Source organism: Crocuta crocuta, unplaced genomic scaffold, assembly GCF_008692635.1.
Source record: "Crocuta crocuta isolate KB4526 unplaced genomic scaffold, BGI_CrCroc_1.0 scaffold166, whole genome shotgun sequence".
NCBI lineage: Eukaryota > Metazoa > Chordata > Mammalia > Carnivora > Hyaenidae > Crocuta > Crocuta crocuta.
This window is the reverse complement of record NW_027531018.1, coordinates 2342905-2355956: the sequence shown is the minus strand read 5'-3', so window position 1 is coordinate 2355956 and position 13052 is coordinate 2342905. Positions and strand designations below refer to the sequence as shown.

Sequence of the window (13052 nt, the reverse complement as noted above, 5' to 3'; positions counted from 1 at the left end):
GTCTATATTGATATAAATAAATGAATAAATGAATGAATGGGGGAGAATAGACAAATCTCTGATGCAGAAGAAGTCCACATAATTTATGTAGATACTCCAAACTTAAGAAGGTTATATGGTTAACTTTTCTGGGTCAACTTGGGTAAGCTGTAATGCTCAATTGTTTGATCAAACACCTGTCTAGAAACACACCCTATCAGTTCCTTTCCTCTGGAGAAGCCCCACTGATACTGAGGTAGAGCATAACTTCCCCCTCCTTGTGATTTCCTTACAATGAGTACAGATTAGAAAGGAATAAGGAGTCACTTTATAGAAGAGAAATCTGACAAACACTATCACACTAGGTGATCAGGGTTAATATTAACAGTGATAAGTCTGATAGCATGTACCATCGCTATGGTGTGATAAGAATGTTATCTTCCTATTGTGGTTTATCTATACCATGGAATACTACATGGCAATGAGAAACAATGAAATCTGGCCATGTGTAGCAACATGGATGGACCTTGAGGGTGTGATGCTGAGCGAAATAAGTCAGGCAGAGAAGGACAAATACCATATGTTTGCACGTATAGGAGGATTAGGAGGAACTTGACGGAGGAACAAGGGGGAGAAGAAGGGGGGAAATGGTGGGGGAAAGGGAGAGAGGCAAACCATGAGAGACTCTTGAATGCTGACAAAAACTGAGGACTGATGGATGTGGGGGGGGGGGGGATGGGCATGGAGGAGGACACTTGTGGGGATGAGCACTGAGTGTTATGTGGAAACTACTTTGACAATAAACTATTTGTAAAAAAAAAAAAAGAATGTTATCTTCCTCTTTAAAACCCGTAACCTCAGTGTAATCAAGAGAAAAATGTCAGCTAAATTCCTATTGAGGTATATTTCACAAAATACTCCCCCAAACTATCAAAGTCATAGAAAAAAAGTGAAGTCTGAGAAACCACCATAGCCAACAGGAGCCTAAGGAAACATAACAACTAAGTGGTATTCTGAATGGGATTCTGGAACAGAATAAGGACATTCATTTTTTAAACTCTAACCTGAATAGGGGCACCTGGGTGGCTCAGTCGGTTAAGCGGTTAAGCGTCTGACTTTGGCTCAGGTCATAATCTCACTGCTCATGAGTTCGAGCCCTGCATGGGGCTCTGTGCTGACAGCAAAGAGCCTGGAGCCTGCTTCAGATTCTGGGTCTCCCTCTCTCTCTCTGCCCCTCCCCCACCCACACTCTGTCGTTCTCTCTCTCTCAAATATAAAATAAAACATAAAATTTTTAAAAATCTAATTTGAATAAAGTATGTATTTTATTTCATAATAAGTGTCAATATTGGTTCATTGATCGTGACAAAGACACCATACTAATGTAAGATGGTAATAATAGGGGCAATGGGGCATAAGGAATATAGGGACTTGTACTATCTTCATATCTTTCCTTTACGTATAAAACAATAATTAAATATTTGTTTTTTTAAAAAACAGCTTCTTAGGGATTCTAACGTGCTGCCAATATTGGAATCACTCTTCATCTGCAGCACTGGAAAGACGCAGGTATCCCAGGTTAGAATTCTGAAAGCGTTGCTTTCCAATGGGATTAGTCTATATGCTCCCTCCCATCACATGGGAAGTAAACAGCATAGAGATGTGCTAGCTTACTCCAGATCTGTGAATCAGAGTCTCCAGAATAAGAGAAAGGGTCGGGCTATGGGTAAGCTAAAAAGCTTCCTGGGTGACTCTGAACTACAGCCCTGGATAAAAACCTTTCCTCTTGAAGGATTCCTCAATGGGGAGGTTAAGTTGGAGGTTATAATTAGCAATGTGCTCTGGGTCTATTTGGAGTTCAGTGGGGTTTTGCCTGGAGACCCTAACCACACTGAAGCGTTCCTATGGGGAAAAGTGTTTCAAGTTCTAAACCAATGAAGAGGCAGAGAAGACTTTATGTCCCAGAGTTTGGAAATGGTGTTCCTGTGTTCAGAGAATGAATGGTATGTGCTCTCCTTTCTAACAGAGCTCTGTGCATTTCCCCCAACAGTTCTACAGCGTCAGTGGGATGCCCACAAGGAGCTTGTCAGACAATGTCTGTGCCGTCTGTGGGCAGAAGATCATTGTGGAGCTCAATGAAGAAGGGCTCATTGAAAACACCTACCAGCTCTCATGCAATCATGTGTATCCTTTTCACAGGAAACCATATGAGCTTCATCAAGCCAATGATGGGAGGAAATTTTCAAATAATCTTTGTTGGTCATGACAAGTCACAGAGCACTGTCTCATACCTTCCTCCCCTCCTCCTGGCCCCATCTCCTCTGCCTTGCTTAGCTCCCATCCCTTAACCCTAGGTCTTTATCCTCCACCATCTCTCTTACTGAGACTTTCTAATAATCTTTGCTAACTAATGAACTACTTTTGAGGTGAACCTCTTCTGCCAATGACTTCCTTTGTAAAAATGAATCTTCATGCCACAGGACAGAAAGGCAGTAGCATCTACATAAGACATTGGCTGGGAAAGTTGGCAAAGCCGTAAGTGATCTTAGGGCTGGGAGAGGAGCCATAGGACCTGGGAGAGAAGGATGTGGGCATGAGAAAAAGTAGAGTTTCAGGTTCAGGGAAGAACTCAGGACTATCCAGGTGGAGCCTCTGTCTGAATCTTGCAGGACTCAAAACAACAAAGTATGCTTTGCCTGGAAATAATCCTAGGAACTTACTTGTGTCAACAGTGATAGTGGGGTCAGCCAGGTACCAGCTCTGGTCTTGGAAAGAAGATAATGCCACAGGCAGCAAGACAACTCAGGTTACAAAAGGAGGGACCAAAACTTGAGCACCTAGTTCTTGAACCCTTTGGCTCTTCTGTCTGTGAGTTCTGCCCCAAACGGCTGGTGGATGTTTAGGTGTTAAGATCCAGACAAGCCTGGGCCTGGAAACCAGCATTCTCTGAGAATTCCAATAACTGTTGAAGAAGACCTCAACATATGGAAAGATCTAGGATCAAGTGTCCTGAATAAGTAACTCTGGATACCAAAGTTGTGTTTGGGTTGGCCAACAATCAGTATTTTAATTCTCTCCTAAAACTAGGGGTAAAGAAGGTATCATTTGTCTTTATTTTATAGTATAATGTCAATTTCATAATATTGCTTTACACTCAGGTCAAGCCTCTGGCATTATGAGGTAGTTAAACCATCTGTCTTTTGCCTCTGAAGCCCACCTAACTCAGTAATACTCTAGATGTGCAGTGCCTATGATTCGGTTCTATTTAATCTGGATAGATTCCATTTATTCAATCCTGAGAGTTAAAAAATGGAGTCAATGCATCTTAAATTTAATAGGAAACCTTACTCCTGACATTTAAGCCTTACCATTTTAAGGTAAGAAACAAAAAAGTATCCCATATGCAGTTCTATGGTGGTTTTCCAGTGTGATACCTTTCCCAAAAAAGTATCCTTTGGTAGAAATTTTCCAAATCTTGCCTTAGTTTTAAATATGATTTACTTTTCAAATGTTGGATCAGAGCCCCTTCTGCCATTTGCAAGGAGAAATACTTTCTCTCTCCACCTTTAAAAGCCCTTAAGGATTGTTGTATATGTGTGCATATGTAATCTAAAATGTAGTCACTTTTAAATTTGCTTTGCAGGTAGTATTGTTAATGGCCCATTTTAGCATGAGTCATATTAGCAAGGAGTAGGCAAATGTGAGTTATATTAACAAGGTGGGGCAGGGGAAGGAATCTGAGTATTGCTCTGCAGCAACTCTGCCAGCTTGGAGACTTTTTAGCATTGAGATTCTGAAGATGAGATAGAATATTGAAGAGGATGTGGACATTTCAATGCTGGCTCTATGACTCCTCAACTCTATACCTATCTGGAAGTTGAGGCCATACTCCAGCCCTTTTGAATAAAAGGTTACAAGGGTTTTGGTTTAACATCTTTGTTATAATGTGGTGCTGGGTGACTGAGTCGGTTAAGCGTCTGACTTCGGCTCAGGTCATGAACTTCACAGTTCAGAAGTTCGAGCCCTACATCGGGCTCTGTGCTGACAGCTCAGAGCCTGGATCCTGCTTCAGATTCTGTGTCTCCCTCTCTCTCTGCCCCTCCCCCATTCATGCTCTCTGTCATGCTGTCTCTCTCTCTCTCAAAAATAAACATTTAAAATTTTTTTAAAATAAAATCTTTGTTATAACACACCACTTTATGCTAATCCAAGCCTATTGCAAAAGTGACCCAATTCCAAAAATTTTAAATACTGGAAACTCTTAGTTACATACAGATCTAATATTGAGGAATTATATACATGGCCTTGACTGCTCTACACTCCCATTTATTAGGGAGGAGACTTCTACATCATTACTGTTCACACGGACATGTAGCAGGCTAGTCAGAAAAGTCGTGTGACCTTGATTCAAAAAGCCACATTGGGATCAATAAACAACTGTAGAAATAAATCAATAGGATGGATCTCATTACTCTTAATCATTTTGCCCAAATCTACAATGTTGTGAAACCTGAGAAAATATATTTGCAAAAGTAGTTGGTTTTGCATGACTCATTCAGATAATTTATTTAATAAATAGTCACATAGGCACTGCTTAAGGTGCTAAGGACAGGAAGAATGAGACCTGGGCCCATAGGTGCCATGTGGTCTGGGAGAGACATGGATGTACACAGAATGTCATGATACAGTGTGATATGAGCTCTAATAGGAACAATTCCTTGGTGCTATGGGAAAACACGAGGTTTGTTCTCAACTTTGGGGGCAAAGGGCCAAGCTCTCTAGACAGGGAAATATATAAAATGAATTTGTAAATGCCTAGTGTTTCAGAATTTTATTAGGTTTATATTCTATTAGAAATAAATGGCTCATTATCAGTAATAAAATAATGAAATAACACTTATGAAGCTAATAGGAATCTCCATAAGCATACGGTTTATGACTACAAGTAACTTAAGCTTGTCTAGGTGCCTAAGACAAGTGTGATTTCATAGTAGGTAACGAGTAATGCACAAGAAGTAGAATAGGGAAATGCTATGGTAAATGCATGAGAAATGCACCATCAGTGAGGCAAGGAGATGCATTAATACAGTGTGATGTTTACATAAAATATTACGGTAAAAAAGCACCTTTGTATTCTTTTTTTTAATCTTTATTTTTGAGAGAGAGAGTCAGAGACAGAATGTGAGCAGAGGAGGAACAGAGAGAGGGAGATACAGAATCCAAAGCAGGTTCCAGGCTCCGAGCTGTCACCACAGAGCCCAACGTGGGGCTTTAAACCACAAGACCATGACCTGAGACTAAATAAGATGCTTAACTGACTAAGCCACCCAGGCATACCATCACTTTCATATTCTTTATCTAATTTAATTCTTGGGAGAATCAAGTGCAGAAGAAGAACAAGTAAGGCCAAGAAGCTATGTAAACCCTTCAAGTTCCTAAAGCTATTACAGCTCTAACTGCAAGTTCACAGTCCTGGGGTTCCATTGTCCTACAGAATCTTCCTGGAAGAATGATGTTCACGGTTAAGTCATGACCGCCATTCTCACCCTCTACTTCATCCTGCAGATGGGATCATTTCCATTATGCCATCATGAAGCAGACCTTGCCTCTTAATATTTAGAAACTTCCCTAACAAGATGCCTAAGCTTTCACGAATTCTGCATCCGAGGTTGGTGTATAGTTGGTAAAAAACAGACTTGCCCTTACTGCAAAGAGAAGGTTGATTTGAAGAGGATGATCAGTAACCCGTATCCTTTTAAAAAAAAAAGTTGTGAAATATTAAGTGTTTCTGGTAATGCATTCTTTATTCTAAATATTCATTATCTTCATTACAGTGTTAGCTGAAAGCTTCGTTTTCCCATATCTATTTCAAAATGACTTCCTGGTCTCTTTTCTCCCCTGTGCCTATGTTACTTCTCTGGCTAGGAATTTAAATGCCTAAAAAGATACATTATACTCTTTATAGTCCATATATTATACTGTAAGGAAATGCGATGGGATTCAGATTCTGACAGGTAGATATATGGAAGGATTAGATAGATAGATGATATATAAATAGATGATGAATGGATGGATGGATGGATGGATGGATGGATGGCCGGATGGATGGATGGATAGGTAGCCAAATACATGGATAACAGGTAATGGGTGGATGGGATGAATAGGTGGGTAGATCAATATATAGGCCGGAAATGAAATTTTAAAAGCCCCAAATGTGAACTAATTTATAGAAAAGTATTTTTAAGGTATACCAAATTTTATTATTTCTGGAATGATTAAAGTTATATTCTCCCTAGATTTGGTCTTATAAATTCCTTGCCATGCCTCATCTTGTCTTAGGCTAAACCTAGTGATAATGACATTGAAAGAAAATAAGGAACTACAGACAGCTTATGGCAGCAGCGAGGATTTTTATAGACACCAGGGTTTTCCAACTGAGGCCACAGGAAGCCTCAATGGCCCCATCCAGAACTGACTACAAAGACTTAGTCCTCAACTCCACCAGCTCAAGACTATAATACAGTAAAAACCTTAATTTATGAGCATAATTCATTTGGAAACACGCTTGTAATCCAAACCATTTGTATACCAAAGCAAATTTCAAGAACCATTGGCTCAGTTGTGATCATGTGACATTCGGCATCACATACTACTTGTATTGCAAGACAATGTTCATTTATCAAGTTAAAATTTATTAGAAATGTTTGCTCATCCTGCAGAACACTCACAGAACAAGTTGCTCGCAGTCCAATGTCTTACTGTATATCTCTTCCAGGGGGGTAAATGGGATTGAAACATAGCCCCACCTAAAGCAGCAAACGTTGAGAGGTTGGCGTCAACCTGCTAAGTACTGTCTCTTCTTATAAGAGACAGCCTTTCTATACTTTCTGTGTACCACACAGATTTTACAGTGCTGAAGGAGATGCTTTCCTGTCCCCTCTCTCCCTACTCTTCACCAACCCTGAATATATAGTTTTAACAATGGCTGCTGGCAGCAATGCCCGCACCTCTCTAAGGACTGCAAATCAAGGAAAGATTTGCAACTAGAGCAGCAGAGGAGGGGGCACCATGGGTCTTTGTGTCTTAGGGCCATGCCACAGCAACGGAGAGCACCTCTGCAACCACCAGCTCCATCTGGTGTGTGATACTCCCCCCTCTTTCCCATGCATCCACTCTCCCTGAAGCTCCCTTCTGATATGAGGAGACCAAGTCCCGAACTGCTTTTGGTAATAACTTATAAAACTAAGTATATACATCTTTGTTATAACATTGGTGATAATATGATTATAAATGTCACCTTAAATGCTCATTTAAATAACAAAGGACGGGGCGCCTAGGTGGCTCAGTAGGTTGAGCATCCAACTTCTGCTCAGGTCATGACCTCGAGGTTTGTGAATTCAAGTCCCGCATTGGGCTCTGTGTTAACAGCTCAGAGCCTGGAGCTCCTTCAGATTTTGTGTCTCCCCCTCTCTCTGCCCCTCCCATGCTCATGCTCTGTCTTTCTCTGTCTCTCAATAATAAATAAAAACATTTAAAAATTTTTAATAACAAAGGACAATTGGTTACTCCATATAGTCTTGAGAGAACAAGCTTTTGATTATTACATGTTCCCCTTTTATTGAGACTCAATAAAAAGAAAAGCTTCCTGGGGAATATTTATTTGTCTTTATGTGTGTAACGCTGCTATCATAGCGATTATGTATTAATTATATCCCCTTAGCACAATTTATCAAAGAAACCAGGAAAAAGTATATCTTATCTGTGATGGTTTTCTTTTCAATACACCATGAGCGCCCAAAGCTCACTTACAGAAGCTTCCGTGATCCTTGGTTTTCCAGTATCATCATCTTCCTCTTCCTTTCTCTTTTAGTCTATGACCCTTGCCTTTTATTCTTGTTTAATAATTTGAGATTTTATTGTAAACTGTTTCGGTTTATTGTTGGAAATTTGGTATAATGTTAATAACAATATTATATACATTTTGTTATATAACAATAACAATAACCAAATGCTATAAAAATCACGTAAGGGGCTTTTACACTTGATCTTAGCCAAAAGGCCGAGAAGCGATCTTAAGGGGCTTTTAAGTGAGCACAAAGAATTAACAAGAAAGGAAATACTCATTGCATTAGTATATTTGTAAATGATATTCATGAATATTTGTGCTATTTGGCTGTATATAGAGCAACCTCCTTAACTGAGATTTAGCTGGGAGCGCACACACTTTTTATATGGACAAATCCTGGACTGGCTTCGTTATTTGGTGGCCTGGCAGCCTGTGGTGATTGGAATAGTTCAAGGCATTAATTATTCACTAGGGCTGGAATAGCACAGCAGAGTTACTCGAGAAGCAATGTGTTGCATGTTGAAATATTTTTAAATCCTCCATCCTACATTTAATATCAATATTCTTGTTTTTAATTTCAGAGATGATCCCAAGAGTTTAGAGAACTGAGCCTTCCATAAGGCAGTCTGTCTATGTGGAAAGAATTTAGAGAGAAGTTGAATAGGAAAAGTTCAGAAAAAAACAGAAGTAAAACTGATAAATCAGTGAAGTACCAGTTGGTAAAAATTTATTATGCACACATCAAAGAAGATAGTTTGCAAACCGGGAGCACCCAGACCAAAACATAGGATGAGGCTCAGAGCTGTATGTTACAAAGTGGCCTATGTAGTGTGGAAGCAGTGACTGTTTATTCTTCATGGTGATTGGTTATGATATAGAAATTTTCTTAAATGAAAGGGAATTGGTTAGTGATCACCCCTTTCACTTTTGGGAGAATAATTTAAATGTTGCTTATGGAGATAAGTCAGGCAGAGAGGGACAAATATATGTTTGCACGTATAGGAGGATTAGGAGGAACTTAACTGAGGAACAAGGGGGAGAAGACGGGGGGCAGGTGGGGGCAAGGGAGAGAGGCAAACCATGAGAGACTCTTGAATGCTGACAAAAACTGAGGACTGATGGATGTGGGGGGCAGGGGGGTATGGGCATGGAGGAGGGCACTCATTGGGATGAGCACTGGGTATTATGTGGAAACTAATTTGACAATAAACTCTTTGTTAAAAAAAAATAATAAAAATAAATAAATGTTGCTTATGATTTTCAGAGATGGAAGCAAGAAGTGACCCTGGTCAAGCTAGCCTTGTTTGTCTTCAAAATAAGCTAAATTAAGCTTTGCTCATATGACTAACCTGGTTTTGTCAACTGAGGGAGTTTTCAAGTCTGTTCTCTGTTTATGTTTGGTTTTAATATGAACAGAATAAACAAATAGAGTACGCTTTGCATCTTTCCCTTTGTGATCATTTTCTCATTGATGCAGGCAACATATTTGTTACAACCCACCATCCATATCCTACCTCTAATTTGGCTGATAATGTACTTCTTACATACAACATTTAGTTACAACGAGTATCTTCTGATCAGTTCAACATCTTCAAGGAAGTAGGCAGAGTTGGTAAGTAATCTGCAGTTCAGGAAGATAGTCTTCTCTGCCCTCTGGGCTTGTAACCACCTGGCAGCTTTGGAACCATAAAGCCCTTCTGCATAGAGGGTGTTATTCCCAAAACCTCTAGCGCTAGGTGCCACGGCCCATTCAAATGCACTTGACCCATCCAAAGGCTACACTTAAGAGGAGGAAAACCACTCTCTTCTTTTGTGCCACTCTGTTCACATGCACGCATGCGCACGCACACAAACACTGTTGCTATACTCTGCTTTTATTTTCTTCACAGCATTTATCAACACCTGAAACCATACCATACATTTGTTTGTTATTATTTGTCTTACCTTCCATGAAGGTGGAGAATTTTATCTATTTAGTTCCCTATTGTATCCCCAGCACTTGGAGTACACTGCCTCAATATAATAGGCACTCCATAATTATTTGTTGAAAGAATGAATTAATCCAGCAGGAGAGTAATAAAACTCATGGAATAGGAAAGAACAATCCAAAGGAAGTAACTCAAGAACAATACACCGGACCCTCCAAATTAATTTGTTTTAAATTGCTGGTGAGTTGTTGAACAGCGACCACCACATACATATTATCAGACATCTACTCTGCACACTTTAAGATATTACATGTGTATGAAGAAGAAAGGAAACACACCTATTGTCAAAAACATAGGCAATGTTCTTAATGCTATTCAAAGTTTTATCACAGCTGTAATGAAAAAACTCATACTCAGATTGTTTTTACCTGTTGGTAATTTTCCTTCTTGAAACTTCCCAATGCTCCAGTATTATGATTGGCTCACCGTCCAGATTATGAAATTGAACTCTGGTTTATTTCTCTACTCATCAAATATTTCTATAATTCAATACTTATTACATACCAGGCATGTGCAATGATTAAGGAGAGAAAACAAGATTCCTTAGCTTATAGTCTATTGACAAATAAAGCATGTCACTGTTGGATAAAGCACTACCTAACAGTGTTTTCTTCTATAAAAGGAGCCCTTAAATTGACCTCTGATGCATTTCCCATTTATGTTCCATGGACGGCTGCAGGAGGGTGGCCTTTAGAACCCTTTGGAACTCGGGGAGAGTAAACCAGTGTGTGTCTGCTTGGAGTTCTAAATGACCGTCAGAATTCAGAAATATTGGAGAATCACTAAACAGTCTCACACAAAACAATAAAGATGCCATCTCCTTCATAGTTTAGGCATTTAAAACCGAATCCCAATTTTGTGAATACATATATATGTTGAAAAAAATTATGGAGAGCTATACACTACACAGTTACCAGCGATCATCCCAAGGTGAAGGGGTAAGAGTGGATTCTTTCTTTCTATGTTCTTATCTTGTTTCCAAAATTTCTACAGTGAACATGTTTAACATTTGCAGTGAGAAAAATAAAAATTACTCTTATATTACTTTAAATCTATCAATCAACTATGGAGCTATTTAAATTATTGAAATTCAGTCTACAGACCAAGTCCATTTTAAATTTATCTGGCTCTCATGATAATTAAGATTGTACTTAATGGAGGACATAGAGAAATAAAGCAAATAGTCCATAATTACCTTTAGTTTCTGGAGCATCTCAAGTTTCCTTCTCCTGAACATGTCCATTTTTTTCTTAGACTGGCTACTGTTTCCTCCTTTACACCTCCCAGGGGTTGGTAAGAGAGAGAAGAAACACTGTGAGTTTCCCCAGTACTAAAACCTGCTATGCACTGAGTGAATTTATTTCTCTGGGAAATTTTTCTACAAAAAAAAAACCAAAAAACAAAAAAATAGGGTCCCTTGTATCACTGCTAGTACCCATAAGAGAAAAATATACCTTTATAATCTATAAGATGAATTACTTCTTGGAAAAAAATTATAGCTAATATCTACCAACATCCCTGTCACCCCACTCAAGCACCCATGGTTCCCGTTCTCAGAGGCTTGATCCTCACGCCCCATTCACTCCTCCAGAGGGAGTGGGAATCACGGCATGCACTCAGTGGTTTACTTACACTACTGTACATTCAGACCTCCATCATACCCTATGGTGTAGATATTACTGTTCTTATTCTAAGGGCAGGAAAATATTTAGGGTCAGGTTAAGTGACTTGCCCAAAGATACACATCTACTGACCCAGATTTTTCTTACTCCAGAGCTCAGTTAAGCATACAAACCCAGTTCTGGCTAAGAACTAAGCAGGTCAGGGGCGCCTGGGTGGCTCAGTCAGCTAAGCGTCTGACTCTTGATTTCTACTCAGGTCATGATCTTGCAGTTCATGAGTCAGAGCCTCACATGGAGCTCTGCGCAGACAGTGCGGAGGCTGCTTGGGATTCTTTCTCTCCCTCTCTCTGCCCGTCTCCCACTCACCCTCTCTCTCTCAAAATAAACATTTAAAAAAAAGAACTGAGCAGGTCAAAGGAGGTTTGCTTCCTTTCATATGTGATTCCGAGCTTAAAAAAAAAAATTGTTTTGGGGCACCTGGGTGGCTTAGTCTGTTAAGTGTCCGACTTTTGCTTAGGTCATGATCTCACGGTTCGTGGGTTCGAGCCCTGTGTCGGGCTCTGTGCTGACTGCCAGCTCAGAGCCTGGAGCCTGTTTCAGTCTGTGACTCCCTGTCTCTCTGACCCTCCCCTGCTCATGCTGTCTCTCTCTCTCTCTCCTAGAAAAAAAAATGTTGAGTCAGTAAATAGTTCTTAGCTTAATTCATTTAATTGCATTAAATGCAATGTAGTATTAACTCTAGATTATAAAAATTAACATGGAAGTAGTATCTATCTTTTAAATTATTGTATATCAAATATTTTTTGAGTCATGTTAAGGAGTCACTAGGTATATACTTGTTTAAAGATCTATTTACTTCACAAGTGCTTTACTTCACATGTGCAGAGGAAAAGAGAGCCTTTTTTAGAATCAGAAACAAGACTTTTACAGAAGAAAAAAGCAAGATGCTGCAGGGGAAATGGATGAGAAGACATTTAGTGTCTAGTTACTCTGGCTCTCAGAGGTAAAGGCTGAAGGAAGATCAGAGTCAGGGATGTGGGAGGCTTCTTTCATGGCCTTCTAAACTAGGTATTTTATTTACATTTGACCCTTGAACAGCACAGGTTAGAACCGTGTGGGTCCACATATGCACAGATGTATGGTTTTCTTAATAACATTTTCTTTTCTCTAGCTGACTTTATTGGAAGAATACCACACATACATATAACATACAACATGCGTATTAATCGGCTGCTTATGTTATCAGTAAGGCTTCCAGTCAACAGTAGACTACTAGTAGTTAAGGTTTGGGAAGTCAAAAGTTATATACCCAGATGTTGAGTGCACAGGTGGAGGGACCACATCACTGCCCCTAACCCCTGCCTTCCTGCCTTGTTCAAGGTCAACTGTACTTCATTACTTTCATTTTCATGGAAAGCTGTAAGTTACTGTATATTGTTATATATCCTTTCTCAAGTAACTCTGACTGGGGAAATCTATCAAACACCCAGAAAGACAGACCCAGTTCATGGGAAAATACACTCTCTAGGTACTTTGCATACTGTAAAGTTTCATGGGGACTCAAGGCACTCCTTTCTAGGAACAGCAACAAGTTTGGCTGAGTGCCCCAACCTTTTG

General features: G+C 39.6%; 1 protein-coding gene and 1 pseudogene across 1 annotated transcript in view; one reads left to right on the top strand and one right to left on the bottom strand.

The window, feature by feature from the left end:
• The window catches only part of RNF175 (ring finger protein 175), a 43096-nt gene extending 34237 nt beyond the window's left edge, over positions 1–8859 (top strand). The window contains exons 9-11 of the mRNA XM_077770961.1: positions 2030–2163; positions 5625–5726; positions 8188–8859. Of these exons, the coding sequence (XP_077627087.1) occupies positions 2030–2163; positions 5625–5726; positions 8188–8308 (357 nt within the window). The 3' untranslated portion in view covers positions 8309–8859. The remainder of the gene's footprint in view (positions 1–2029; positions 2164–5624; positions 5727–8187) is intronic.
• On the bottom strand, positions 7907–8050 carry LOC144237295 (U2 spliceosomal RNA; annotated as a pseudogene).
• Positions 8860–13052: the final 4193 nt, after the last annotated feature.